Below are 24,831 nucleotides of genomic sequence, written 5' to 3'. Positions count from 1 at the left end.
TTTTGGAGTGCAGCGCTTGACTCGTCCTCCCTCCTCCTCCTCCTCCTCCTCCTCCTCCCTCCCTCCCTCCCTCCCTTCCTCCCTCCCTCCCTCCCGTTCTCACTCTCGCTCTCTCTCTCTTTGCTCTCCCTCTTTCTCTCTCTCCCTCTCTCTTTCTGTGTGTATGTAGCGCAGGCGGCTCTACTGCTGCAGCGTCAGGGAAGAGCTACCGAGAGAGGCTTCAGCAGCTCCCACCACTTTAGGCAAACTTGCCGGTTTACTGCTTTTTTTTTTTTTTTTTTTTTTTTTTTTTTTTTTTTTTTTTTCCGAGTGGGAAGCTTCTCAGTTGCCATTCAACATTTTAAAGCACAAGCCGCTCTGCCGTGAAAGCGCCTGATCCACACTTCTCTGAAAGATACAGGAGGGAATACACAATCGCAGATTTCACCCACCGTGGCGGTGCAGATCACAGGAAACAACTGACTGATATAATTTTATTTGCAAATAGAACTCTCTCTATATATATTTTTTTTTTAATTGAGTCGCGGCGCTTTTCCCCTCCCCTTTGCTATTCCGCTTATATGGATGTAATTCAGAATCTGTGTTAATTCACGTGGGGGATCCAGTTACATCTTGTTCCGCTCCGGGTATATTTACGAGAGACCAATAATCGCCTTTGGACACATAGTTTTGTTGCTAACCTTTGAACTGAAAGGATCAAGTTCAGATCTGGTTACCTGCATTGGGACGGGAAGGAAGAGGAGAGAGAGAGAGAGAGAGAAAGAGAGAGAGAGAGAGAGAGACTGCAATCTCATTTGTGAATCGCTCTCAGTGCTGCAGATCCAGATTGCTCTAACACATGCAGTGCAAATGCAGGTAAGGCACACACACAAACTGCGGATGCAAAACCAAACTTGGGACTGTTGTGTGTGTATGTTCATATCTACAGCCTTGCAAATTTTGGGCAAACGGCTTCTGCAGTTTCTGTATCGTTGCTTTGTGACTAATGACCTTGCGCAGAGTTGTTAAAAAAAAAATCCGCTCCGGAGAAAGAGCTGAACATTTTAGGCGATCTCTGAAGATGGATTTGGGTGCTTTTATGCCAACCAAAGGGGATATTCTGTGGACTGCTCTGTAATACACGGGGTTCTTCTCATATCAACTGTGCAGCTGCCGACATTATTGGGATTTTTATTTTTTTCTTTACCTTTTTAAATTATTTTTTAAAGAACTGCCCATTGCTAAGAGGATTTGGAGTTTTCCCGGACACAAGCCCTTTGAATAAAGCGAATCACATTTTTTTTTTCCCCTGTGTGTGCAGAGAGGGGGAAGAATAAAGCTAATGCCTTGGTCGTAAACGGCTGAGAGAGAGAGAAAAGAGAGAGTGTGTGAATTGTAGTTAACTCTAGTGTCGAAGACGACGACCTGGGGGGCTTCGAATCTCGCAGTGCTGCTCCTGCTTTTATTGCAAACCTTGCAAAGTGATTACAGTAAAATCAGAGAGGAGGAGGAGAAGGGGGAGGAGGAGGAAAATCCCATCCTATCTACCGAGATGAATCTTTTAAAAGCAAAATACACTGTCCCGTGAACTGTAAGTATATCGCAACTGGAAGGCAGCGAGAGCAGCAGGGGAGCCAGCAGCAGGGTTTTGACCACTAATTGCACCAGCCATGAGACAGTAAGTTTCCAGGAGCAGAAGGATTTTATAATTGATCATCCGGACGCTCAGCCGCTCTGTTGGCTTATCAGGGGAGTTTACTGGGGGACAGGTGGGAGTGAGAGGAGGGGGGATTTCGGGGAGGAAAATGAGGAAGATGCGGACTCTCCTCGGCTTTGTGCATTGCTGCTGCTGCTTCTTGCTCCTCCTGCCTCCGCCGCTTTGGGTCAGCCTGGCAGCGGCCAAGCAGCTCCTGAGGTACCGGCTGGCCGAGGAGGGACCCGCCGACATCCGCATCGGCAACGTGGCTTCCGACCTGGGAATCGTGACGGGCTCCGGAGAGGTGACATTCAGCCTGGAGTCGGGCTCCGACTATCTCAAAATCGATAACATGACCGGGGAGCTGAGCACCACGGAGCGGCGCATCGACCGCGAGAAGCTGCCGCAGTGCCAGATGATCTTCGACGAGAACGAGTGCTTCCTGGACTTCGAGGTGTCGGTCATCGGCCCCTCGCAGAGCTGGGTGGACCTCTTCGAGGGCCGGGTCATCATCCTGGACATCAACGACAACACCCCCACCTTCCCTTCCCCTGTCCTCACGCTGACCGTGGAGGAGAACCGGCCCGTGGGGACCCTCTACCTGCTCCCCACCGCCACCGACAGGGACTTCGGCCGCAACGGCATCGAGCGCTACGAGCTGCTGCAGGAGCCCGGCGGGGACGGCGGCCGCCGCGGCGGCGGCGGCAGTGGCGGCGGCGGCGGCGGCGGGGGGGGCTCGGCCTCGGCGGCCTCCGAGAGCGCCCTCTACCCCGGCGGCAGCAAGCGGCGGCCGGAGGCGGACACGGCGGCCCGCAGCAGCGTCTTCGAGCTGCAGGTGGCTGACACCCTCGACGGGGAGAAGCAACCGCAGCTGATCGTCAAGGGGGCGCTGGACCGGGAGCAGCGGGACTCCTACGAGCTCAGCCTCCGCGTCCGGGACGGCGGCGACCCGGCGCGGTCCTCGCAGGCTATCCTGAGGGTGCTCATCACCGACGTGAACGACAACAGCCCCCGCTTTGAGAAGAGCGTCTACGAGGCGGACCTGGCGGAGAACAGCAGCCCCGGGACTCCCATCCTGCAGCTACGAGCCGCAGACCTGGATGTGGGGGTGAACGGGCAGATCGAGTACGTCTTCGGGGCGGCCACCGAGTCCGTCAGGCGCCTGCTGCGGCTGGACGAGACCTCGGGCTGGCTCAGCGTCTTGCACCGCATCGACCGGGAGGAGGTGAACCAGCTTCGCTTCACTGTCATGGCCCGAGATCGGGGCCAGCCCCCCAAGACAGACAAGGCCACGGTTGTGCTGAACATTCGAGACGAGAACGACAACGTGCCCACCATCGACATCCGGAAAATTGGGCGCATCCCACTCCGGGATGGTGTGGCTAGTGTGACCGAGGACGTGCTGGTGGATACCCCTATTGCCCTGGTGCAGGTGTCGGACCGGGACCAAGGTGAAAATGGTGTGGTGACCTGCACCGTGGTGGGTGATGTGCCCTTCCAGCTCAAGCCGGCCAGTGAGGGTGAAGGGGAGCCACAGAACAAGCGCAAGTATTTCCTCCACACCTCGGCCCCTCTGGACTATGAAGCTGTCCGTGACTACAATGTGGTGATTGTGGCTGTGGACTCGGGCAGTCCCAGCTTGTCCAGCAACAACTCCTTGCTGGTGCGGGTCGGGGACACTAACGACAACCCTCCCGTGTTCAGCCAGGCTGTGCTGGAGGTCTCCTTCCCAGAGAACAACCTGCCTGGTGAGAGGGTGGCCACGGTGGTCGCCACGGACGCAGACAGTGGCAAGAACGCCGAGATCACCTACTCCCTGGAGGCCTCGCCTCTCTCCTCAGAGGTGCCGGGTGGCATCTTCAGCATTGACCCCGACTCCGGGGATGTGTTGGTGCAGGCAGTGCTGGACCGTGAGCAACGTGACACCTACGAGTTCCAGGTGACGGCCCGGGACAAGGGAGTGCCATCACTGCAGGGTTCCACCACAGTGGTGGTGCGGGTGGCAGATCGAAACGACAATGAGCCGCGCTTCATGCAGGATGTGTTCACCTTCTATGTGAAGGAGAACCTGCAGCCCAACAGCCCCGTGGGCATGGTGACCGTGATGGACTTCGACAAGGGCCGCAACGCTGAGCTCAGCCTCTCCATCCAGCCCAGTGAGCATGACCAGGCAGCCGGCATCTTCTCCATTGAGAACGACACCGGAACCATTTTCTCCACCGTCTCTTTCGACAGGGAGCAGCAGACCAGCTACACTTTTAAGGTGAAGGCAGTGGATGGAGGTGAGCCGCCACGCTCTGCCACCGCCACCGTGTCCCTCTTCGTGATGGACGAGAACGACAACGCGCCCACAGTCACTTTCCCCAGCAATAGTTCCTACACCGTGCTGCCACCCTCCAGCAACATGCGCACTGTGGTGGCCACAGTGGTTGCCACTGACGCCGACACCGGTCTCAATGCTGACCTCAACTACAGCATCGTCGGGGGCAACCCCTTTAAACTCTTTGAGATCGACCCGGCCAGCGGCGTGGTATCGCTGGTGGGCAAGCTGGCCCCCAAACACTATGGCCTGCACCGCCTCGTGGTGCAGGTGAACGACAGCGGGCAGCCACCCCAGTCCACCACTGCCCTGCTCCATGTCTTCGTCAATGAGAGCTTGTCCAACGCCACTGTGGTGGAGAGTCAGGTGGCCCGCAGTCTCCACACGCCCCTGGCCCAGGACATTGCCGGCGACCCCAGTTACGAGCTGAGCAAGCAGCGGCTTAGCATAGTCATTGGCGTGGTGGCCGGCATCATGACCGTCATCCTTCTCATCCTGGTGGTGGTCATGGCCCGCTACTGCCGATCCAAGGGCAAACACGGCTATGAGGCCGGCAAAAAGGACCACGAGGATTTCTTCACCCCGCAGCAGCATGACAAGGCCAAGAAGCCCAAGAAAGACAGGAAAGGCAAGAAGGGCAAGCAGCCTCTCTACAGCAGCATTGTCACCGTTGAGGCTTCCAAGCCCAACGGGCAGCGCTACGACAGTGTCAACGAGAAGCTCTCCGACAGCCCTGGTATGGGGCGGTACCGCTCGGTCAACGGCGGCCCGGGCAGCCCTGACTTGGCCAGGCACTACAAGTCGAGCTCACCGCTGCCCACCGTCCAGCTGCACCCCCAGTCCCCCACTGCCGGCAAAAAGCACCAGGCCGTGCAGGACCTGCCCCCGGCCAACACCTTCGTGGGCGCTGGCGACAACATCTCCATCGGGTCGGACCACTGCTCCGAGTACAGCTGCCAGGCCAACAGCAAGTACAGCAAGCAGGTAAGAGCACTGCGCCGCCCGCGGTCCGCGCAACCCCCCCCACCCCCCCCCCCCCCCCAGCCGCGGAGCCCCGACACGCATGAACACGCACACACACACAGACATAGAAGACACACACACAGAGACATAGACACACACGCACAGACATAGACACACACACGCCCCGGGTGAGGAAGCAGCAGTGCCCGCCTCCAGCCGCCTCCCACAGAGGCACAAGCAGACACGGCCGTCAGGTTCAATGACCCGTTCAGCCTGGCATCCCCCTCCCCCCGCAGGCAGTCGGGTGCCCGCACCAACAGCACACAGCACTCAGGAAGGAGTCAGAGATCTTTATTATTACCATCATTTTGATCATTCCCTCCGCTTTTCAGAGCCGGCAGCCATCGGGCCCGCCCGTGCAGCCGCCACGAAGGGACCGCCCCGCCAAGGCGGCGGGTGCGGAGAACATCCCCCACCCCCCCCACTCCCCCCCCCGCCAGGCGCAGCGGCAGCCGGCCCGGGGGCGGGGGGCGAGCCGGGGACTCGGTGGCCAGCCCAGACAGCGAGCTGGACGGCAACCTGAGATGCCTTTGTCAGCCGCCCGCCACTCCCGGCGGTTGGGGAGGGGGGTTGTCAGGAACCCCACCCGGCGGGGCCGCGGTCCCCCCTGCGCCCCCGCGGTCCTGCCGCCTCCCCGGCCCCGCCTTCAGCCGCAGGTCCCGCTCGCAGCGGGCGCTTTCCCAGCCTTAGAGGCAGCGAGCTTCGGTAGAGGAGGGAAGTTTCGCCTCGGTGACCAGGTGTTTTGGGGAAGGGGGTTGCTGCCTGCCTGCCGCTTCCTAAAGCTGTGGGTGAAAGTGGATTTGCAGCCGCTGCGCTGAAGCGTTAATGGCTGTGATTACCAGGTCTTACATTAGGACCAAAATTAATAAATAATCTGCAAAGCCTATTTTCTGCGGTCTGATTTGCACCACAGAGATTGCACTCATTGCAGCACTTTCTCTGAATACACGTAAATGTTAGTGAGCTTAGAATCGCATACCAGTATGTTTTCATTGCTTTTTATCTCTCCCCTTCCCCCCTTCCTCCCCTTCCCCCCCTTTCCTCTTGTATATCACGTGAAATTCATTCACTCAAGCTGAGAGGCTCTAATTTGCCAGCCCAGCTGCTGCATAGCTCTGTAGAGAGTGTGACTGCCGTGAGACCCCTCGGAGCCAGGGGTGCCTTCGGAGATCCCCAGGTGACGGGCTCGGGTCTCGGCTGTGTTGGCAGAGGTCGGTTCAGTGAAGCTCCCGTAGCCTAAAACTGATCGTGGGAGAGACTTCTTTACAGTCCTTGAAATAAAATAGGGTAGCACAGAGAGGAACCAAGCTCCTAAATGAAAGCGTCTGTCTTGTTTATTTTATAAGACACATACGTAGCCTTAACAGAGGTCACTTTTCTTTGGGAGAGTACTTTTTGGGTGATAGTAAAATGATATACTTAACACCTGGTGATTTCCATTACATCTTTCCATGTAAGATAATATTCTGAATGTTTCTTCAGCTACAGTGCATGTTACACAAGAATCTAGAGATAAATGAATACTGATTCATGTAAATACAGAGCCAAGTCTGGAACAGGGAAATACTGACTAGTCTGACAAAAATGCTTTCTTTTCAACTTATTAAAATGCAAATATGGTACACTATGACTTTTTTTATACTTTGAAACGTCTGCTCGTCTACTACAATTGAAGTTTTACAACGTGTTGCCAGTATTCGCATTCTGCTCAGAAATACTTAAAATACTGTAAAGGGAAATGAATTGTATGAGCCACTCAGTCTTCTAGATCACCTATCCCAGTGTGATTGATGTACTATCTGCCAGTATTTTTGTGTATGTTGTTTTACAAGTGATACAGATTTATAGAACGCTTGACACAGTAGTTTCTGAGTGATTCATTTCATTAACTCTCTCCTGGAGAGTACATTACAATTTCAGTTTGAAAATAGTCTGGATAATATACAAAGTACTAAGAAAGTTACTAAGCTTCCATCTCCTAAGGTTTATTAAGCGCACAGTAGATTCTGCTGTTTTAGTGAACACTGGAATAACAAAGTAGCGGTGGAGCGTATGCTAATCGGATACTACTTTCTTGCTGCTGCAATTCATCTAAACATATGAATTATAAACTGCCAAAGTGTAACTTATTTTCACTGTAAAAGAATGACTTGAATACTAAATGTAGGAATGGTAAAGGATTACAACATACAAATGACTATTGTGATTGATAAAAAATGTTAAGATTTTATTACAGAAATATCTTTTTAATTACTTAACATTTTTCAAGGATATATTTTGATATACATTAGAAGACTTCTTAGTAGAAGAAAATGGCTTTATTCCACTTTTACTTGCAAAAATCAAGCTGAAAGAAGTACATGCTGAATTGCTCCATTATTTATCTAGTTTGTTACAAAACCAGTTTCTCGGTTTTGATAATTATGAAGGCTAGTTTACCTGAGTAGCTTGTAGCCAATATTCTAATGTCTTGTCCTTTTATTTTTAAATACGTATAAAATTTTTGCACACTTGCAAAGTATGCATGTAAGTTAAGGATAGTGTCCAAGAAAACATTAAAGGTAGTGCTACATAACAGACTTCATAGGAGAGACTATCAGGCACAAAACTTCTGTTACCCTTTTCCTGTGGGTATTTGCCAGCTTGTTGCTGAGTGACATTTATATAGTTTTTTTTTCACGCTTTTGCATAATAGTGAGGACATTAGGACTTATTTGCATAAACAATATGTAGACTTTTCACATCTCAAACACTGACAGCAGAGCATTTCTCAGTTTATCAGGCAAAACACTCAAGGATTTTTAACACCCAAACCACATGGAGCTCTTGTTCAACAGCTTGCTTAGAGAGAAATGTGGAGCAGTTGCAGATAAAGGGTTCTGGTGTGGTATATATCAGATTGTTTCATAGTTCAGATGTACATGGGAAATAGAACCAGTGGCATGTTGACGTGACCATGATAGGGAGATCAGCTGAAATCTCTAAGGCTGCCTTTATTTACTCATTGGCAGTTCCCTTTGTTGCAAGGAGACATTAGAAGGTGTATAAAGTTTTAGAACAAATAAGTGGACACAGCAGAACATACCTGCTCTAAGTTACTGGAGATGAGAGCAATACTATTTTCCCATTAGTGTAATTAGAATTGGTAATTGATACTTTCGCATATCTACAATATAGCAGTTAGGAAATAAAGTATCTACTTACGTGACCGACTGATGTACCCCCGTGAATGCAAGTTTTTTTCATTCTGATTATTTGATACTTCCTTTTTAAGGTAGTGTATTGAATTTCTTACATGAGTTCCCAAATATATCTTGTTTGATACAGTACTGTATAGGAGAACATCAGTGGAGAAAACTACAAACAATTTGTAGCTGTCCTCCTTCTCCACATCAGGTTTTTTATGTAGTTTAAAACTGAATTCTGTATTCAGTAGACTTCTGACAAACTTTCATAAGTTTGACTTCTATTCTTGTCTTACTGAACATGGCATTACTCTGAAATATTCTTTTAGCCTCCTATTTATCAATTATCTCCTGTTCAGTAAAGCATTAATATATCTATTTAATGGAAAACAAATGTTTAAATCACTTAGTATTCTATAGGCTTCAACCACTTGCCAAAAGTTAAAGCTTCACAGAAGTATTTTGCTGAATGGGGATGAGTTTAAGCAAGTGTTTTTCTGGATCACAGATTTAAAATCTGAACCCTACAGGTGCTGCACATTGCCTGCAAGGAGCCTGAATACTATTAACTTCCAGCAAAGACAGCCAAAGATAAGGAAAGCTCAGTGCCTAAGAGGAGTCACTTAGCAACTTGGAGGGTTGCATTCTTAATAATAATTCTAATAATTGATTTAAATTGTAAATAACTGCTTATTTTCTCCTGTTAATTAAAGCTATAGCTTTAAAATACATGCTGTTTTCTCCACTTTGTTTCACAGTGCACAATAGTGGCGTATAAGCAGGTTTATATCACTGGAACTTTTAATCACCAATATGAGATTAGCATATTAGTAGCCATTGTTTGAAGAACAGGCTTGTTAAACCCTGTTTATATGTTTATATTTTTTGGCCATCATATTCTCTTGGTTTCTTTTACACTTGCTCTGCTCAGCAAACAATGATTATTGACTACTTAAAACACTGCAGTTGTGGTGGTGGTGTCGGTTTTGTTCATTTGGTTTGGTTTGTTTTTTTTTTAAAGACTTTTTGGTCACCATCAGTAGAATTAGAAGAACCAGTACAGGAATTTCTAAGCAGCATTATTTATTTTATTGGGGTATTGGTTTCTTGGACAATTCTGTAATCCTTTATGAATTATCACTGTGCCTCTTCTCATTGGAAATGTTCAGTGAAGAAAACTGTTTATCATACCAGAGTGTGCTGAAACACTACTCAAAACTGGATGCGTTTACATGAAGTCTTATTACCATTAAAGCGAAGTATGTAGAAATTAATTTCTGAAAAAATTCTTGTTGCGGTAGCCAGTTAATCTGTTTCATATTTCAAGCATTATTCAGTCTGTTGCAATGTAAAAGCGTTTTGACGAGTTGGTTATCATGTATGTGAACTGTATCTATAAACTAAATGGGTCAATTTCCTCAATTTATGCATATATAACCAGCAGCTTTAATAGGACCCAAAATTCATTCATTAAGGGGGTAATCAGTTTAACCATTCAGGACAGGAAAGCATTATCTTTTTTCTTGCTTATGTACAGACACACACATACACACAGAGATTTATCTCAAAGACTGCTTTTCATAATCCCAAAGCAACTCTCAAGAATAAAGTTTTTCACAACTTTCATCTAAGAAAATGTCCTACAGTATAATGATCGCAAAAATAACATTATTATGATAGCACTAAGTGCAATGTAGAGGAAAAAAATGGGAACATTGTCATTAAGTATGAATGTTTTGCATTGATGATTTCTTTTATACATTTAACTTTAATACTGCTTGGTGCAAAGTGTACAGAAATATATTTAAATTTTCTGTTCTCAATTTGCATTATATTATATACTTTACAATTAGTTTCTAAAAGTGACCCACATTTGACCTTCAGTAACAAATTATGATGAATGAGGGGCTAATTAAACATGAAATAGATGGATTGTCGATGATTTAATTATCTTTATTTAACACAAAGTGTTCCACTGGTAAGTGCAGCCTTTATTTTTTACCTCTTTAGTAAAATCATAAAAAGTTACTACTGAATCATTCTGCAGCACTCCCAAGAGAGGTACAGAGCCAAAAGGGACAGGATCTGAGTAAAGGAGGATTCATGCTCTGAATAAGTAAATAACTGTACTATTATAGGCAAGGGGTATCAAGAAACATCTTTAAAAGGATAGAATTTGATTTATCAACTCAGCTCTCTGGCATTATACATACTGATATGAACCTGGGTTATAAGCATGGTTAGCAGTTTGACTACTGTTGTGTCTGTATTTGTACTGTAGCAGTGTATTTCTTTCTGAGTGTTTCTTTTTTAATCTCTCTCTTTTTTTTTTTTTTTTTTTTTTTTTTAATGCTTAGTTACCTTGTTTTCTAGTATTTGGGGTATTTGCTAGTTTTAATGTCATCTGTGTTTCAGAGAAATATTTGTCCTTTGACATTGAGAAATGTTCTGTCACTTTTTCCCTTAAGGATAGAAGGTTTATTTAGTTAGTAATTTGCTGGGCTACTTTGAGATGTAAAACTTATCAAATTGGGTTTGCACTAAAATATAAAAGAACATCAACAGACTTAGTAGTTAGCATTGTGCTTGAGTCAATTAACTAAATCCTTCACAAGCACTGTGAGCTCTTCACTATATTTGCTGACTATTTTAATATGTAATTACTAATGACAGGACACATAATTTTCAATTTCTTTGACTATATATACAGGAAGTATTGATACAGACGTATGGACAATTCAGTACAGTATTTAGCAGGCTGGTTTTCTAAGTCTGCTTCCAGCAGATATTTAGAAACTGTTAAAGCTGCAAACCAATTTTCTTTTTTTCATCTTGGGCTGCATGTAATATGTTCCGTATAATTTATGTTCTACATTTCTCTCTCTCTTTTTTTTTTTTTTTTTTTTTTATTTATTTATTACATTTTATAGGTGTTTTTATCTCACTGTGTGCTCAGGCCATGCTATTTCTGTATTTTTTCTCCCCTGATTTTTCTTTCCTAGAAGAATAGATTTGTTGTCTGTCTGTTAAATTTTGGACTTTGCCAGTGTATACTATATATTCATTTAAATCAATAATTAAAACAACAAAAAAAATAGACCAACAGTTACTATCCAGAATCAAAACAAAGTTTTAAATTGCTACTATTTTTTAATATAAATTTGCATTATTTCAATTTTTCAGTCAGGATTGTAAAAGAAAATTCTGACATTCATATGGGTGTATGTCAAGTTTATTGACTGTGCAGTTTAATGAAAAGTGTTTTGGTAATGTGGACTGTGCAATTCTATGCTGCATGGCTCAATATCAATATAAGGAGAACATTTAAAATACTGTTATTAAAAATATTTTAAATTATTTTCTTTTAGTTGATCTCACAATATCAAGTCCTATCAAGCCTTGATAGCTTCCTGTCCTACAAAATGCATGTCGCTAAGTAAAAAGTAGAAATGAAATTCATCTATATCCTGTGTCATGTTGCTTTCTTATTTGTACTAAGTTGCACAGTTTGACATTTTTAAACCTTAATTAATTGTAAGTAAAAATAATTTGTGAATATAAGTTCTGAGGAAAACAGCAGATGAGGTAAAATTATAGGGTCCCTTTGAGTTTTGACTTCTATGAAAAAATGTCTAAGGAGAGGGGAGAGAACATACACATATTATGAAAAGGCTAGGACTGAGTTAATGTATTCTATATACTTCAGGCAACAGAGACCACCCAAGGACACTTTTATTTTGCTGTTGTAGATGACAAAATATCACATTAATGCTGGATTAACTAAGGTTAGTTGAGGCATCTAAAATGCGTGATTTACAGCAACAGAAGACATAGGAGGATTTAAAACTTCCTAATTTCTTATTTTACTGCAATTTCTTCTATAAATATTTAACTGAGAGCAGGTCATGAACAGATGTCAAAATCTCAAAATGTGATTATATCGAAGTACCAGTTAGTCAAGTTCCTGAATGATGTCAGTGACACACATTGCAGTTGTCCAACTGTGTGGAACTGTGCTTGACATGAGTCATTTGCTTACTCTTATATGCCAATTTTCACAGACAACAGTTGTAAAATTACAATTAAGAGCAACTTTTCACTGTATTCAAAACATGGGGGATAAGTTTGATATATAACATATATGAGCAGTGTGGGGGAACAACTTTATTATTATTTTTTTGTGGAAGGAGAAGATGGGAAAAGTTAAGAATAAAAGTTTGGGATTTTAGAAGTTTGAACAGAAATAGTATTCTGGCCATATTTAAAACTGAAAGGTATGTAAAAGTGATGTGCCTTCTTTTTTTATTGTTTATCAATCAAACAATCCTCTCATTTAGGTAATACAGATGCTTTGCAATCATTAGTTTGTAAAATGTTTCAGCATAACTCCTGAAGTATCGTTTAATTTTACTCAGAGTGTATTACAAATGACACAATTATTAGAAGGTGAAGAAAAGCATTAGGTTTGTCTTTCAAAACTTAATTTACCTTATTAACTATTTACAAGAGTGAGTATATTTTTTAAAGGCAAACGTTCTGTCAGATGAGTTTTTGTTACAGATTCTATGCTCTGAATCAAACAACCTAATGGCTGTGTTTGTAATCCTTGAATGAAAGAAATGTGCTGTTGTAAGTAGCATTCTTGGAGTATTAGGAAGCAACAAAATATTTATCAAAGTATTTGATATAAGTTCTTTTATTATCTACAGATAATATAAAGTCAAATTATAGATAATGTAAAGTCAAATTTTTAAGACTAGGTACAGAAGATAAGTATTAGCTGACATGCTGAAAATCATTCACAGAATGTGTAATAGAACTAGAATACAGAAATACTGATTCCATCTGCCAAAAATTCAGAGAGAATTTTATCGTGCAGCCTTGTCTGAACCAATTCCTTTATGGTACTACATTGTAAGTAACAAAATATTTGTCACTTGACAGGATAAAAAATCCTGCATTATATGGTCACATGATGGTCATGAAGAATTCTCCATAATCTACCTGAAAAGTAGTTTCTTGACTGGCACTGTGGCCAATAAATATGTCCTCTGTGGTATGTGCCAAATGTTTTCTCTGTGGTAGCACTTTTCAGAGAGGAGCGGGAGGGGTTGCCATAATTTATTCTGTCTATCCACGTATAGATGTTAAGGACTTTTCAGCCAGCCCTGCAGCAGCATAAAATACGCTAAAAAGTAGCCCCTACTTCATTTGGATGACACATCCATGTTAGACAGAATTGCTTTAACACACTCTCAGAGACTTATCCTAGGGAAAAATATCCTTTATCAGGACACTACTGGGATACAACCTGATGTAGAATTGCATTTCTGAGTTCAGTGTTATTCTGAAAAAAGAACTAAAGGAAATCATGGAGACTGTCATGGTGTTCAGGTATCCAAACATATGCATCCTAGTGTCACTTTAGATACCCTAAGGTTTCTGAGATGTCTGCTCAGAGTGGCACAGACAGGATGTATGATGCAAGACCTGAGTGTCTTCTGGGACGCTCTTCTGCAGCTGCAGGTGAAGGCCAAACAAAAAAGCAATCACTAAGTCCTCTGGCTCACTTAAAGAAACAATAATTAAAATAAAAGCATTTTGTGGTTGTAGTGCATTTTGGCAGGGTTGAAAATGATTTTTCCAGTAAGAACTTGTGCACAACTTTTAAATATGTGTTCCATACATGTGCCTATTAATAGCATGTGCATGTGCAGATATATGTTCACATATATCCTGATAGGATAACAAATTATTTTTGAATTGACACAAACAGTTTTTGTTTTCACAAAAAACAATACTAACAGCAGTTACCTTAACTGAATTTCCATTCATCTTCAGACCTTTCAGGCTGATGTTTATATCATGTTAGGTGAAACTACATGTGGTTCCATGAAAGTCAATCAAATTTAAATAATATCAGTTACTGTAAGTTAGGTGATATAATATTCAGAGACTGCTTTATATTAGAATAAAATACAGATACAGGAGACCAGTTTTCCAGTTTGGATGTTATGCATCAAATATTATAATGTATATGGGTATAATTTTCAAAATAACAGAGTAAGTTTTCATCATGTATTATATCCAAATGTGAAATTATCTTTGTAACAGGCTCTGGGAATGGTATAGCTTTTATGACATTTCAAAAAGTATGATTTTAGTATTAAACACATTCTTACTCACACTAATGTTATAGTAAAAGTACATATGGCAACTGACCTTTTTTCAGTTACCTGGTAGGTCATGGTGATTATCTGTGGAGTTGTGTGTTACCCCTTGTAGGCATACTTAATAGAAAAAGTTGGCCTGAAAATTGATGTCCGCTTTATAATGCAAAACTTTGTGTCTCAGATGAAGTCTGGCTATTTGCTTAGGAAAATCTGTTTCATTTATTTGCAAGTCCTTTTTAAAACACTATATTTAACAAGAGAAAATACTTCAGTAGTTTGCAAACTTTCTAAATATGTAAGACAAGATTTAAAATATGGATAATAAAACAACAGCAAATTAAAGTATTAGTTACTTCACCTGGCCCCAACATTTTCACAATTAAATTTTAAGTGCCTGTTTTACCACCTTTTTTACCACTGTTCACAACTTTTATGTCTGCTGGTTTCAACATACTTTTGGTCTCCATCATGTCACTCCTGTTCTAAGTGAAGTTACATTGTCATAAAATTTGAGTAATGAAATGGTGAATCAGTTTCCTTATCTCCATTCATGTATTCTAAATTGGTTGTAATGACGTAACGTGTGCTTTGCATGATAGTGAGAGAGGATATCCATCATTCTGTTGAATCATAAAAATGCTGTTTTCAATGACTATGTAATTATGTTCTAGTTGCACCACAAGTTTATAGAAGGGCAGTAATTTATTTATTTGAGACAAGTATTTGTTTCATTTTCAAGTAATGTCACGAGTTCTTTTATAGAAGGAATAAATGCACTAGAAACTAGAAATCTCTACTTAAGACAGGTCACTACAGATTTTAGGTAAGATCTGTCAGGTAGATTTAGAAAATTCACTCAGAATGCTCCTCTGACTATATACTGATGATTTTATTCTGCTTCCTGCAATTTAAGGGCCTGAATCTATCAATTTATTTTAATGGAATTTTTCTGAATATGAATAAAATTCTGCTATTTCTAGAGCAGGTGTTAATTCAAGCGACAGCAATGGGTGTGAAACAGAGCAGTACCTGTTTTCTTGGTGGCTTTCTACTATGAGTTTTTTTCATAGAAATTACAACACGTAGTCTGGGTCATGTATTTTACCCAATTTATTACTGCACACAGATAAAATAGAATAGAATAACATATCTGAAATATCTAACAACAGTGTAGATGGGAGTATTTATAGGAATGACAAAGAACTACCAATGAGGTACAAGAGGTGTTTCACCAGGATGTAGGTTTATGTAACGGGTGGCTTCATTCAGCAGGTTCAGACTTGATGCTGGCAGCTCCTTTGAGCAGATACAAAACCAGCATAAGGTTGGTGCAGCACAGTAACTCATCCTGTTTAAATCCTCCAAGTCCATATGTAGAATTGTATGTTACTAAAAAAATTTCTGCTTACCATATTTTTATGTGCTTTTTTACATTAATTTTAAAAAATACATGAGAGATTTATTTTAGAAGTGAAGGAAATTTGTGTAACTGTTTGCAAAATGGTACTGCCTTTGCTGTTCTGTGTTTTGCAGACATCACTGGACACTTACATAATTTATCCTATCTTTTTTTTTTTTTTTTTTTGTGCAACACCAGTTCTTTAAATATTTATTTATAAAATGTTGCTAGTATTCTGGATCTTTTTGTTGTTCTTTAATGCAGAGGAAAAGATAAGCAACAGTTTTAAATTCCTCTGTGAAGAATAAATTAAGAAGATTTTGGTTTTGTTATATTGTGAAATATTTTATCACTTATGTGACATTCATAGAGACTGGAAGATGTTACATTCAGTTGGCCCTTCAGATACTGTTGAACAAATTGAAAATTCATCTTGGACTTTCTAATACTGAATATTAGTGCACCTTTCTAGGAACCTTGAATGCTAAATTTATGTATTTTTTCCTTACTAGTTCTTAATTAAATATATAGAGTGACTGAACTCTTCAAATTATACAGTAACCTTCCTGGAAAATTAATGTTACAGAAATATGAAAGGACTGGCTAAAGCATCACTCTATCAAATGTTTCTAAAAGGCTTTATGTATTTTTAAGACTTCATGATCTACTGTTGATGCAAATTACTAAGGATAAAAGAAAACCCATCTGTTATCAAAGAAAAAATATAAATAAGTCCAAGGATTTTAAAGACTTAGCATTAAGGACTACAAATTCATACTTTGTGATGGTTTTATAATAATTGACAGTAGAAAAGACTTCTTTATATCATTCATAATGTGGCTTTTTTTTTTTTTTTTTTAATCTAAAAAAAAATTACTTTGCCATAAAAGCTTCTGATGTAACATATCCTGTTTCATTTCATAATTTTTATTCTTCACTGAAATGTCTCAATTAAAATATGACCTACACCATTTCATGTGACATTGGGCATTACTAGTTTTGTTATTATTACCCTTACATTTAATCAAATTGTCTGTACCTAAGTAAATAGCATTTCATCAAGAACTGTTTTCAGTCATCTAGGAAACAGATTACTGGCATGAGAACAGATTTAAGGCTAGTGTCTCTGATCTGCAACTAATTTTGTGCTGGTAATAGTACTGCCCACAGGCAAGTCTTACTCGCTGTTCTGATCTATGATAGATTTTCCTGTATGTTAATATTAAATCAGATGGAGACATTTTGTAATACCGTTACAGTTACTATCTTTAACCTTTCATTTTTAATTTGAAATATATACCATTTGAAGATATTATCTCCATGTTTCATTTCAGAAAATAAATGAAGAACAATCTCAAGGAAAACATAATAATCTCTTTTTTTTTTTTTTTTTTTTTTCTTTAGCTTCTCCTCTTAAAATGGTTGTTTCTTTAAGAGATAAAGTACTGTTGGTACTTTATTAAGTAGTTCCCTGTAAAATCACATATTCTACTACTTAGCTCAGAGGGGAGGGGAACATACCTGACAAAATGCAGCAGGAAGTAGTGCTTCACTCTATCTTGGTGGTGTGTGTGCTACTGTTGTGAGTGGGGGTCCCAGAGTATTCTCTGGATCAGTTGCAAACCACCTACTAACCATATACTATATATGCAGATTACTGCATTAAGACATTATAAACATTCACTTTTTTCCAGTGTGAAGATGGTGAGGGTGACTACTGGAGTACATAGGAGCCCCCATAATGAACCAAGACTCCATCATTCATCCAAGACATCCATTTGTGAAGAGACTCCAGGCTCTTCACAAATGCAGAACATACTGTAAGAGCTGCTTTTAAACAAGGGATACATACATAGAGGGTAGAATAACACATAGTGTAGTCAGTACATCATACTCCTCTGAAAGAAAACCATCTTCTGGTCTGTGTATGTTGTTTTTGTGAAATGATTCCAACAGTTTGAAATCTGTTTTTTCACCTTGCTAGTTACGCAAACAGCTCTTCACTTTTTCACTAAAGCAAGTGGGAATTGTTCACTGTCACAAATAATAAATAACAAGAGTACCCAATCTGCACAGCATGGAAGTGATAAAAACACATGCTTATGAGTGCTTGAGATTTCACAGCTATTAATTTTGAACTTTTTGATTGCAGTTCTGTTTTACAAGAGTGGATGCTGTTAGGGCAGCAGTACACTGTGACAGTGAAAGATTATGACAACATGCATTTATCATTATGAACTTGATAAATTCAGTGTAATAAATGGTCAGAAAATTCTCTGAAACCTGGAGTCATAAAATGCATCTTGCCTTTACTGAAAATTTAGTATTTTATTATTACTGCTAATAGTCTTTAGTACTAATTTAATACTAATACTTTAGCATGTTTGATAAGATTTCTTTGTGAGTAATGAAATGTGCAGCTCTTATTAATGTTAGTGATTTTCTTGACATCTACATTAAGGGACACTAGGAATTTATGTACAGAATGCTGCTGTATATACAACGTGTTCACATACAGAAAGGTCCTTTACAAAAGGTCAAAATATACTGTAACACGTTTGGGATTAAAAAAAAGTCAGAAGGACTTTTCAGGCTTTGAAGAACATTTAAAGCCTAAATTTAGCATTTAAAGTCTAAATTACTTAATTATATATAGTAATACATATAATTTAGACTTTATATATAGAATAGAATAGAATATATATAGAAAGTATATATGTAAAGTCTAAATTACAAGTTTCACCTAAAAGTATGCTCCCCAACTAATTCTACATAATTCAGAATATGGTAGATCATGTAGAATCATTAATCTAGATCATCTGAAATACTGTAGATAGTTTTGAGGTAACAGTATTCACAGTGCGGTAAGAGTGTTTCAAATCAGAAACCAAATGTTTATGGGTAAAAACAGGGATTTCAGTAATAATTAGGCATCATTCTGAAACTGGGTACTGTAAAATAACAGAACACAAAGAATCTGAATGCTATCCTATGGTATTCAGTAGAAAAATTATTGAATAAGGGAAGTGATTGAATAAAAACATGTCTAAAAATGTTAGTACTTCATTTTTTTTATCTTTATCATTCTGGGGAAGCCATCTCCAGCCTTTCTAAAGTCCTCATTGAGCTGGTATTTTTTTTTCACATTTTCAGAATATCACCAAAGCCATGCTAATCTGGACCAACGGCATGTCTCAGAGTCATGGAATCCTTGAAGAAACCATTTTGCTGTCTTTCCTCTTTTTGCCATAATAGAATTCACCTCAAACTTTTTCAAAATGTATCAAGAAGACAGTTTATTTATTTACAAGGCAGGTGTTATAGGTTGCAATTAACAGTTCATAGTTCATCACAAGATTAAAAAGAAAGAATTGCAGATCCAGGAGCCATATACTGTCGGTGAATGTCTAGCTCAATAATTAGGCAGTTTGACTATTGACTGCAGTGTTTCTGATAGGTTGTAATGTGTATCCCATCTTAAAGGCATTGTAAGCCTGTAATCTGGAGGAGGAAAAGGAGCAATCTCACGAGGAAAAGAAATCCAGCTTGTAGTAAGTACATCTTTCTGCCTACCACTTTTTTTTTTTCTGAAGTGGAAAACTGCAGGTATTTGTTTTTTCTCCCAAAGGAAACGCCTAGCATTTAAGCAAGACTTTTCTCACAGAAAAGGAGAACAGTTAGAGTTCTGTCTTTTACTTTTTTCTTTTTTTACCTCCTAGAATTTTCTTTGGAACTCAGAAAGAAGAGCTATTTTTCAGTCATTCTAGCACTCTAGTTGCTGGCAAAGTCTTTTATTAAATAATTGAAAAAATATTTTAAGATAACTTTGTAAAGTAAACCTCTCTACATTTCTTTTCCTCTTCATCAAAAGCAGTGCACATTTAAGACCCTGTGGAATATAGATAGGAAAGCTGCATCTTTCTATACTTTTAGGACTGGCTATTTTTTAGCCTATGCTTGTATTTTGAATGAATTTGAAGGGACTCTGACATGAAGCATAGGCTAGCCAACTAATACGAAGAAGTAAAGGAAAAAACCAAAAGATAACCTGTGATGGAAAGAGTTGTTTCCAAAATTTTTTCTCCACAGGTTTTCTTTTATTTAAACATTAGGATTCTGATGAAATAAATTAATCTAGTGAAGCTTAAAATAATCACTTATATGTTGGCTTTATTAAAAGCTGTTTTAAGAGCCAAATAAAATAAAACTGTTAAATTGTTTGTTTTTTAGAGGAACAACTTTTCTTGAGGAGGCAGTAGAGTATATATACTGACATATATGGGAAATTTACTCACATATAAGGTACCTTGGAGTCCTATAGTATCTGTATTTTTATACCAGGTATCATACTATGAGTTTTTAGTCTTACTTTCCCAGCAACAGTGTAAAGATTTCTAGATTTTAATTTCAGTTTCTGTTCTTCCCATCAAATGAGTTTATTTTTCTCACATAGTAGGAGTCAGATACTACAGCACACTAAGGGGTCAAATATTAAGAAAATGTGGGGACTGAACATTATTTAAATTTTGTTATTTCTGATGGATTGCAGAAAGTGGTGGGAGATCCAGAACTATGTCACTGTTAGTTTCTTGTTGGTGTTGTTTTGGGCTTTTGTTTAATAATTATCTTCTGCTGTAAAACCTTAAATATTTGAAGGTCTGAGCATATATGGTGAAGGGTAAGACAGTGAAGACAGGAAAGACCTTCATTTACAGAATTTCTCTGTCCCATAGAACAGCAGTACATGTCTGTATGACATTTTCGACACTGTTTTCCCAAGGAGGGACTTTTTCTCTGTTACAGTAATGACAAAACCAAACCAACCAACTAAAAAAAAAGTTCCCCAAATTAGGCTGATTTCTGTTTCCATGAATCAACATCCCAAGTTAAATTCAGATCAGTCTGGCAAACACCTATGTATGACCTATGTTGTAAAGAATAAACAGACGAAATGTCAGTTTTATGACTAATCCTCTGTTTTTCATGAAACCTTTTATTTCCAAAAGAGGCTTAAGTATTTCAAGCACAAATGAAATAGTGCCCATCTTCTCTACTTTTCCATAGTTCAGAAGCTAGGAAGGCTGATCTGTGAGAAGCTTATTCTGTGACTTTGTGTGTAATTTACAGTGAAGGGGGAAAATGAGGCAATGTCAGGCCTTTGTTACCTCTTTTTAAAGGACGGAACATACTCATTAATGATCCAGGCTATGAATGGATTCATGGTTTATAGCACAGCCTTAGAGGGGGCTAAGAGAATTTAAAGGTTTATCACACAATCTTAACGGGGGCTAAGAGAATTTAAAAGAAAAGTATTCAGAATTGAAAATTCTGGGTAAACATTTACCTATCTTCTTGGCAGCTCATTATTAAATTATGTGTTGACATTTTGCAGGCACCGGAGAAAAGAAAGTTATAGACAAAGGAATAGAAACACACTGATGACCTATTGTTAGAGTTTAAGCAGAGTAAATGTTTAGCATCTAAGATATGGAGCAAAGGTAATAAAAATCACTGCAAACTACTATCCACAGTACATACTGTCCAGTAATGCAATTTAGTTCATTACATCATTGCATGATGTAGTGCTGTATGATCCAGTATTATTATACTTTGTCTGTGTCCTGGGCTTAAACTTGTTCAAAGTCTTGGGCTAGTTCTAAACAGTAGATGTTTCATGATTACCTGCAAATGAATCCATTAATATAATTGTAAAATAACTAAATCACATCAAAGTGTGGTTTTTTTTTTTTTTTTTTTTATTTATATTTTTTGGGGGGGGGACACACACACACGTGTAGTGTTGGTTTTTTTTTTTAATCAAATATTCTCATTTGTATTTAAGGAGAGAGAGGGAAGAATCCATGTGAGAAAGAATCCATGTGAGAAACACAGGACCTTGTTAAGAGGGTGCTATCATGAATGTCCTTCAACATAGATTTTGATCATGCCCTCAATATTGCACTTTGGTTTCTTGTCCATAATAAGCAGATAATAGCATTTTTTTTGCTTCATGAGGATATTGTGACTTCAGACAGAGGTCAGTAATGGAACCAGTGTTGTTGCTGAGTGCAGGATTTTTTTCACATTCTGGATTCTAGACTGCAAGTCAGAGTCCAAGTGCTGTGAGAATCAGGTTCCCTGATCTGGTTGTGCTGTCATACATCCCGAGGGAAGTGCAACTAAGCACAAATTGTAAGGTTACTATTTTCAGCTTTTAGAAATGTTAGGGTACTTTTTGTATGACAGTTTGAAATTACACTGTTGAGACAACGTATTTTATATATGTTTATAGGGACGGTTTACAGTATAGTGGTGTATGAAGTATGAATTTCAACACCTTAACAGAGTTTAAATTTGGTTCTCTTTTGAACACGGTGACTTATTAAATTTCTTACATGTTTTTATCCTGTTTACTGCATCAGAATTAAATTCCTATTTACTGATTTATGTTGATAGTAGGATAATAGATAACTACATTTATCCAAATATACTCATTCTCAATCTATATTTCATTATTAAAATATAGTAGATGTTTCAGCCTAATATTTGAGCACAGTGGTCTTATTTAGTACTATTAAAATAAGCTTAACTTCATGTTCATTAACTGTACAGGGATAAGGTTTTCAAAAGTTCCCTGTACTAGTTTAACTCTGTGTTACCTGCAAAGATTTACGTAACTGGGGAAGAACTACGCTTAACTTATTTGTCTAAATATATTTTAATCAACAGAACTATTGTTAGATGCCTATATGTAAATTGAGTTCTCAATATAAGAATGAGGTACATGTGCCAATTTTAATGAAGATTCGTATTTTTTAAAGTTTATTACATAAAGATGTAGTTTGGCCCTTAAACCAATTCATCTCACTTCAGCTTGCTTGTCATCTGTCACAAGTTACTTATCTAGGGCCACTTCAAAAGAAGAGGGATAAGTACCTTCAAAAGTCAAGCTATTCCATTTACTTCAGGTATGTACTGTCCCCTGAACTTCTCTCCATTGATCATAGAAGAAGAGCTTATGTGGCTTCAAAGACACTGAATTGGGATGAGATTCCAGATGTACTGTGATTTTTCAGAAGCAGACATCAGTTATGATTTTACATTTTAATATATGTGTTATATTTCATCTATACCAATGTCTGTGCAGACCTATTATTTAGAAAAATATTTTAAAGTATTTCTGTATGTTTTGACTGTTGGTGCATGGACAAGTGGACAGGTGTGTTTAGTAGTGGCAACAGGTGGTGGGAACACAGGGAAAAGACCTGCTGAAGGAGTGCAGCTGTGCACCCTCTTGCCTGTTGGCTACATATGCCTCCTGGAAACACAGGAAGTGGTTGGGGGAGCTGGGAAAGTAAGCAAAATGCAGGTGCTTTATAGATATTCTATCCAGATACCAGGTTATATCATTATTTCCAAAAATGGTAATTAGTTCTTTATAATAGTTATTTTAAGTAAAAAGTGACAATGTGATAGTAGTTATGTGATGCCGTCCTGATACAAGAGTCTGTGATACCATCATCAGTATTCATGCAGGTTTTACTTTCACCTGTAAAGAATTTGCAGAGAATTGTGATGCTTTGCTTTGTCCTCTTGCCCTACAGAATCTTTATAGTGAGTAAACATCAGAGTTACTTTTTAAAAAATGGACTTGTAGTATTATGTCATAAAAAATCTTGATGGATTTTACTGTTTCTGTAATCAAGCCTAGAAAATGAGGGATATGCAAGCTGAGATACTAGAAAGTATTTTTAGCCTTCCTAATAACTAAGATAACATGCAGCAGCCAAAACTTTTTTAACTTTTTATGTTTTGTCCTCTGGCATTTATTTAACAAATATGTCTTGAACTCTTATAGTCAAGTGAAAATACTATGTAGATTAATTTTATGTCATGATATACACAAAGAAGTTGTATATAAATGTGCCAAAGACACGGGTTTTGTTTTGTTGTGATTGTAGGAATGTCTGATTTTGATAATGCAGTGTTTCTTTAATCATAATGTCACTGCTTAAGGTTTTGAAAGAGGTTTGACGAACTTAACTTTAAGTTGAACCTCTTCAAGAAGAAAAAGGGAAACAAGAATGAGTGGAAATACTACCAATACTCATACTCAAAAAGTGAGTAATAACAAAAAAGTTGAAATTGTAAAGATAATTTAAAGTTCAAAGAAATCAAGTTCCTGTTTGTAAGATTAACTTTGCTTGTTTGCAGAGTAGTTTGTGAGAACTGTCTGATAAAAACATACTATCATGGCTTTGTGATAACACAGTATAGCATTTTGTTACAATTTTTGCAGTGTTTCTTATATTGTTACTCTATAAAACTGTTTCTGTCACTGATCTTTCTTTACCCTTAAAATACATAATTTGTTTGTAGAAATGTGAAATGAATTGAAAACAGGAATACAGTTACTCTAATACACAAAGTTTTCATTTTGAAAACAAAAAATATAGTGCTCTGAATGTCAGATTATTGCATTTCCAAAATCTGTGTCTGTACAATCAAAATCATGTCCTGTTCCCTCTTTTCTGAGAAACAGCTGACAGTTTTGAGTCACATCAAGGGTAGATCGAGGAGATTCATCTGAGAAAATGAAAAGTGTGCATTTTTATTTCCCTAGGGAAAAAAAAAAAAAAAAAACAAAACAAAAAAAAAACAAAACAAAAAAAAAAACACCCCAAAACTTGGAAATATTTGCAAACAGGAATATAGTGGCTCTCTGAATAGGGAGATAGAGGTGCCTTAGGAACCTTAACAGGATTGCTTCAGAGGGGTCCATCTGAATAACATGGGATTCTTATGTCCTTGATAAATGTCTGCCTAGCTGCAGATGAGAACATGTCTTCATGAATAGTAAGATACTGTGACAGAGAGGTCCTTACAGACTCTTGCAATGGTTACAATAAGGAGCAATAACTCAGTACCATGTATTTTTACAGCAGATTCTGTAACTGTCTTATTTCACACATCAGTTGTGTATGAGACCAGGATGTGGTTATTATAATATGATTGCTTGTACATCACCTATAGACTGTAGGTTTACTCTCCATGCC

At 39.4% G+C, this 24,831-nt stretch overlaps 1 protein-coding gene across 1 annotated transcript in view; it reads left to right on the top strand.

Moving 5' to 3' along the window:
* The first annotated feature begins 1,793 nt into the window (after positions 1 to 1,793).
* The window catches only part of PCDH7 (protocadherin 7), a 286,687-nt gene continuing 263,649 nt past the window's right edge, over positions 1,794 to 24,831 (top strand). Inside the window, exon 1 of the mRNA XM_032990321.2 lies at positions 1,794 to 4,979. Within this exon, the coding sequence (XP_032846212.2) occupies positions 1,794 to 4,979 (3,186 nt within the window). The remainder of the gene's footprint in view (positions 4,980 to 24,831) is intronic.

The sequence above is a fragment of the Tyto alba genome, unplaced genomic scaffold, assembly GCF_018691265.1.
Source record: "Tyto alba isolate M040663 unplaced genomic scaffold, T.alba_DEE_v4.0 Super-Scaffold_6, whole genome shotgun sequence".
Lineage (NCBI taxonomy): Eukaryota > Metazoa > Chordata > Aves > Strigiformes > Tytonidae > Tyto > Tyto alba.
This window is presented reverse-complemented; position numbering and strand designations above follow the sequence as displayed.